Source organism: Triticum aestivum, chromosome 5D (genome assembly GCF_018294505.1).
Source record: "Triticum aestivum cultivar Chinese Spring chromosome 5D, IWGSC CS RefSeq v2.1, whole genome shotgun sequence".
In the NCBI taxonomy this organism is placed as follows: Eukaryota; Viridiplantae; Streptophyta; class Magnoliopsida; order Poales; family Poaceae; genus Triticum; species Triticum aestivum.
Genome location: NC_057808.1, coordinates 423,429,285 through 423,434,681, shown reverse-complemented (window position 1 = coordinate 423,434,681; position 5,397 = coordinate 423,429,285). Strand labels below are relative to the sequence as shown.

At 49.2% G+C, this 5,397-nt stretch overlaps 1 protein-coding gene across 1 annotated transcript; it reads right to left on the bottom strand.

Moving 5' to 3' along the window:
• Positions 1–61: 61 nt before the first annotated feature.
• LOC123122311 (probable inactive purple acid phosphatase 29) lies at positions 62–2,685 on the bottom strand. Its single transcript, XM_044542498.1, has 4 exons — positions 2,172–2,685; positions 1,332–1,723; positions 591–1,048; positions 62–493 (listed from the first exon to the last, which is right to left on the bottom strand). Exons 1-3 carry the CDS (start codon positions 2,452–2,454, stop codon positions 599–601), a joined length of 1,125 nt encoding a protein of 374 aa, XP_044398433.1. The 5' UTR covers positions 2,455–2,685; the 3' UTR covers positions 62–493; positions 591–598.
• Positions 2,686–5,397: the final 2,712 nt, after the last annotated feature.

Genomic DNA, 5,397 nt, shown 5'->3' with positions numbered 1-5,397 from the left:
CTCTTCCTAACAGATCAGACTTTAATTGTCTCATAAGTATAACATGCCTGTAGAGGCTTGGTAGAAAGAGGAGTAAAATCTTGTATATGTGTAACATGGTAGCAACATCTGTAACAAGTCTCATGCAACATGACACAAATAATTTGTGGATTATCTTGCTTCTACTCTACAGTTCAAAACACCTTGCAAGTAATAAACTTACGAGAAAAAAAAATAAAGGTTGCATTGGCATTGGCATTGGTATTCTCATTTCCATTTGACATCTGAGCTCAATTGCAAAGAGTGTCGTCTGTACTGCATTACATTAGATCCATTCATGGTTCAATTTTTTCTTGACATGAAAAATAATAATGGCGAAAACTTGCGTATACATGCGGCATGCGATGTATGTTCATTTACGTAGTTACAAACTCTTCAAGATAAGCTGCGCATCAACAACAACAATAGACAGGATCAGCTTTCATCATTGTTCTTCTGGCGCCTCCCTGTCAACCTGCAAGTCTTAGATAAGTTGTGGGTTCTGAAAAATATATGTTCGTTATATATGCAAGCTAGAAATAGCAGCGCCATGCTCATGCATAGTTGAGTACCTCCACCATTAGAGCTTGTTCCATAGCACCTCAGAGTCAGTTGTGGTGAGACGTTGATCATCAAGCCTCTTCCATGTGTTGATAGACTTCACGCCTTGCCACTCGCCGCTTGCTGCCTTCTCAAGTTGCACAGACACCACCCTTGCTCTCCTTGACCACCCGGCCATCCCATACGCATGGTAACCAAAACCACCAGCATAGCACAGCTGAATACCAGTGAGCTTACCACAGAAGTCATTTAAGTGATCATGTCCTACAAAGGCAGCCTTCACATCTCCAGCTTCCACCATGGTGTTAAAGAAGCCGGAGTTGATCGACGCCGAGCTGATACCCTTCTCCTGCTTTACTCCTGTGAAATTGGATGCCGTAAAGTTGTTGAACTCCGGCAAGGGAATGTGGAAGTAAGCAAGACCAGGTGCTGGCTCCTTCTGTCTGGGTTGTCCACCCGTATAGTTTTGCTGCATTTCATATGAACTTTTGTTATTCTAGTTTCTAACATAAAATATGTACATAGCACCAATAAAATTAGCTTGCGGTACATGAACTACTTCCATCAGCTTCTTTTATCTCTCTATATTTAACGTGCAAAACATTTTGGGACCAATTGTATTCGGAACTGAATACAGTGCCTGCTAACAGATCCATCATCTATTTTGAAATTGCATAAATTTCTTGCCTTGCGTCGACAGAATAATTATTGATAAAAATTTGCAGAGTGCACCAAGATGGTGACAAATTCACCTGGAGACCCGAAGAGGTTTGCTTGAACCAAGCTTCCTGTGAAGCCTTGATCCAACCATAGCCACGGATCGATGGCACAGTGGAATAGTCACCACTGTCAAGAAAATACAAGTTGAGCACTGATTTGTTAGCCAACGGTGTTCCTTCAACCCCTGCAACCTCCAGATTATAGTTTCCGTATCCATCGATTTCTACTCCCTCTGGATTGAAGCGTGCAAGGGTGTTCTTCATGCCTACAAGGTGGCGCATCACACCCTCTCGCGACAGCGTACCCTCTTGGTCATGGTTGCCGAGCACAGCAGCCCAGGGAAGTTTCATGGCAATGGCCGGAGCGATCGCCGCATCCATCGACTTGGCCGCATCGGTTGAATCCTCACCAAAAATGTTATCACCTGCCCAAGAAACATTTGGATTATGTATTTGTTTTTGGTTGGGCACCACACTCTTTTAAGAATTTTCAGTTTTTGTAACATTGTGTCCAAACTTCTGCTATGAAGCAGAGGCCGGGGTCTCCCCTTTTTCGTAGAAAAATAAACACCATGGCGATGAAATTCTCTATATCAATTATCATTACATGAAATGCATTGGGGGGTGGCAACAATGATCATCTTGCAAATGCATTTTGAACCAAACTTTTCTAGCAGCAGTACAATCAATGCATTTTCAACCAATCTTTTCTAACATCAGTAGTACGTACAATCTTTTCGTTCTGTTACTCTGTATAAACCGTTTCTAAAGTTGCTGAATGCAAAATTGGGAGGACGCTAGCAGTGGCATCGAGTCGATCACTGGAGTGATAAATCAAGGAGGAGGAGGAGTGGGTGGACTGGCGTGGCATACCGGTGAAGACGACGAGGTCGGGGTCCTCGGCGCGGAGGAGTCGGTAGAGGAAGGCGGTGGTGTTTAGGTCGGAGCAGCCGGGGCGCTGCGCGGGCAGCACGTCCCTGCACCGGGTGCTCCGCCCGTCCGCGTAGTGCATGTCCGCCACCTGCAGCACCTTGAACGTGCCGCTCTCCTGCCGGAACCGCAGCCCGCCGTCGCCCTTCCCCGCCGCGACGAAGAAGACGAGGAGGAGGATCAGCGGCAGCGGCGGCAGAGAGCTCCGGAGGCGGAGGTGGGCCATGCTGGCGGAGCGTCGTGGTTCGGAGCGGAGCGGGAGGTCCCGGGATCACTGTCACCGGGGGTGGCTCCTCCTCCGGTCCGTTCTTCTTTCTTTATAGGAGGTCCGTGCTTTGTCGGTCTTGGTCGCCGGATTGGCGAAGCGCGGGGGGCGTGGTCTCGCTCACTGTTTTCTTCGTGCTTTTCCAAAGGGAATGGCGTGCGGTGCGGTGCGGTTGCGGTGGCGAGGAAGGTCGACGGAGGGGACGCTTCCTCATTGAATGGCGCCAGACTTCTCTGGTCTCGCCGTGGACTAGCTAGGTCGGTCAACCTACTTCTGCGTGTGTACACATTGGATGCAGTACGGATGTGAGAGCCCGGCAGAGCAGAGCAGGGCAGGGCAGTTCCATGTGGTGGGGCAGAGATATCTCCAAAGACTTGACGAATTTGCAATGGAAGAAAAGTCTCGATTAAGGAATCAAGAAATATGAAACACAATAAGCGGAAATCCCTTTTGGAGCTCGGGCTCCAGTGAGGCCTCCAAATTCAAATTTGAAATTTTATTGAAATTCATATTTTTACATTTTAAAAAATTTTGAAAAAAAATTACAGATATACATGAAGGCATAACACACATATGTGTCAATTTTCAGTTCAAAATACATTGAAATGGAGGCTGTGCAAAAAAGACAAATCTGAGGCTGTTTAACACATGATACTATTCATCCTCCTCGGCCATGAATTTGTCTTTTTTATACAGGTCGCAACTCAAGGTATTTGATCATGAATTTTTACACATATATGCGTTACATCCTTACATACACGCATATTTTTTTCAGAATTTTTTGAACCATAAAAGTCTGAATTTGAATTTTTTAAAAATAAAGGCCTCCATGAAGCTCGGCCTCCAAAACGCATTTCTCCATAATAAGCATACATTAAAATTCTGCATAATTAAAAGGGAAACGTTTGTAAACAGCACACCAGCCGAATCTTCGGCCGGTCGCGTTGCGCGCTTTCAATCGCATGCAAATCCAGTGGCCCGCTTTTGCAATCTGCAAGTTTGACTAGTCACCCATGCAACCTCCCCAGCCCACGTACGTATGCTTGGGCCCGCCACAGCCCCTTTCGCTTTTTCTCAGGTTATCTTCTTTCTCTCGCTCCTTCCCTCTCTTTCCTGCAGGCAAGCACGAGAGGCGACCGCTGCTACCCCACACCAATCTCCACCGCATGACGAGATGCGGCAACCGGTACATAGCAGAGCTGGAACTGGACCCCCTAGAGTTGCGACAGTGAGCCGAGGAAATTGGGAGCCCACCGAACGGCCAAACGGCTTTGCTGCAATCACCGGCTTCGGGAGCTTCAACCGGCACACGGCAGAGCTGGAAGCGTGCCTGGAAGAGCTGCAACCTTGGACCAAAGAAGCTGGAGTCCGCCGATGCACTAGTCTTTGTTTGTTGCAACCGTCTATGCTATTTGCTGGAAGCGACCGCGCGATTTGCTGGGACCGTTCATGGCAACCTTCTTTGCATGGCGGCGAGCGATGCTACAACTATGGGAGGACGAAGGTTGCAACCGGCGCAAACAGATGCTGGATTCACACGATGGCAGACAACGATGATGCTACAACCGCTGGACGCCCGGCAGCCGTGATAATGCTGGAACCGGCTTCGAGATTTGCTACAACGGGCGTCCCGAATTGCTGGAACCTGCGATTGTTTTTGCTACATCTAAGGGAGTGGTAGAGGAGCGGAGGAGCTGTAGAATACCAAAGCTTATGCCTAAATGGAGGAAAATAATGAAATAAAAAGAAAAGGAGCAACATTGGTCCTCGTTGAGCGACTTTGACGCCACGAGGATGATGCAAGTGCAAATGGTCCGGACATAGATCATGCGACTTGAAATCATGCACGCACTGGACAAGTAGTCAGCCGCCAAGAGCCATTTGTGGAACATCCGTCCACACACGCGTGATGCAGATCGCAGAGGGTGAGAGCAGACACCATCACCAAAATCTCATAGTGAAGGCACTCCATCAACCCCCGCCTTCGACGCAAGTGAATGTCACTGGTAAGTCTAGGTTGACCAATGGCCCCCGAATAATGCACCTCGAGTCGTCACTGCCTCGCCATGGACGCGATCTTTCGCTACCAGTACCGTCGAGCAACCATGGCCCAGCCATCTTCATCACCGACCTGCGCCACTGGCGCTGCCGCTGTACACCACATCTTCCACGTCATACCGCAATGAGGTATTGTCGCTGCTTGTTGTCATGCATCGTCTTCATGCCTCATCCACCCAAATTTGGGCATAGGAGAGACAAGGAAGCGAAGAGTGCAGCCCAAGCTACCGAACACAGGTACGTCCTGCCAGTTTATCTCCGAAATGATGCCCGCAAGAGGAGAAACAACACATAGTGACATCATCTGATCTGGAAAACCGGATCAAGGGTTTTCCCCGGAGCACTCGCGGAGAGAGCCACGAGTTGCAGCACCGCCACCCTCAACAGGGGTCACAATTCCCTATGACATTGCTATCGTCGCCCTGACCACAGTCAGGCTAGCTTTCGCGAGTAACACGTGACCCTAACCATAAGTGTATGGTCCACCTGACACACCACTGATGCCACTGCAGTCCTTGCCACTAGGCGTCACATTAGCAACCACAACGATCGTCGGGACGGTGCACTGCCACACCACCATATGGGGGAGCAGGGACCGTCACACCGCTAGGAGAGGAAGCACATATTTTTGCACCACATGGACCGTTGCACCACCGAGAAGGAGCTCAGTCGTTGGGGAAGATTGTTGCCACACCACCTTGAAGGGAACACACTACATGTGATGGAGCATGCCGTCCATGGCACGGACTTAGCCCGACTGCCTCCCTCGACGGCGGCGAGGAGGAACGGAGGAGAAGTGGATAGCGGTGATAGTTGTAGACCGGGTCACCCACGAGAGCGATGCGG

Coding starts and splice junctions, on each gene's coding strand:
- LOC123122311 (XM_044542498.1), bottom strand. CDS start 2,454: ATGGCCCACCTCCGCCTCCGGAGCTCTCTGCCGCCGCTGCCGCTGATC. Junction 1,724..2,171: donor CGACCTCGTCGTCTTCACCG/GTATGCCACGCC, acceptor TTTCTTGGGCAG/GTGATAACATTTTTGGTGAG. Junction 1,049..1,331: donor AAACCTCTTCGGGTCTCCAG/GTGAATTTGTCA, acceptor TATGAAATGCAG/CAAAACTATACGGGTGGACA.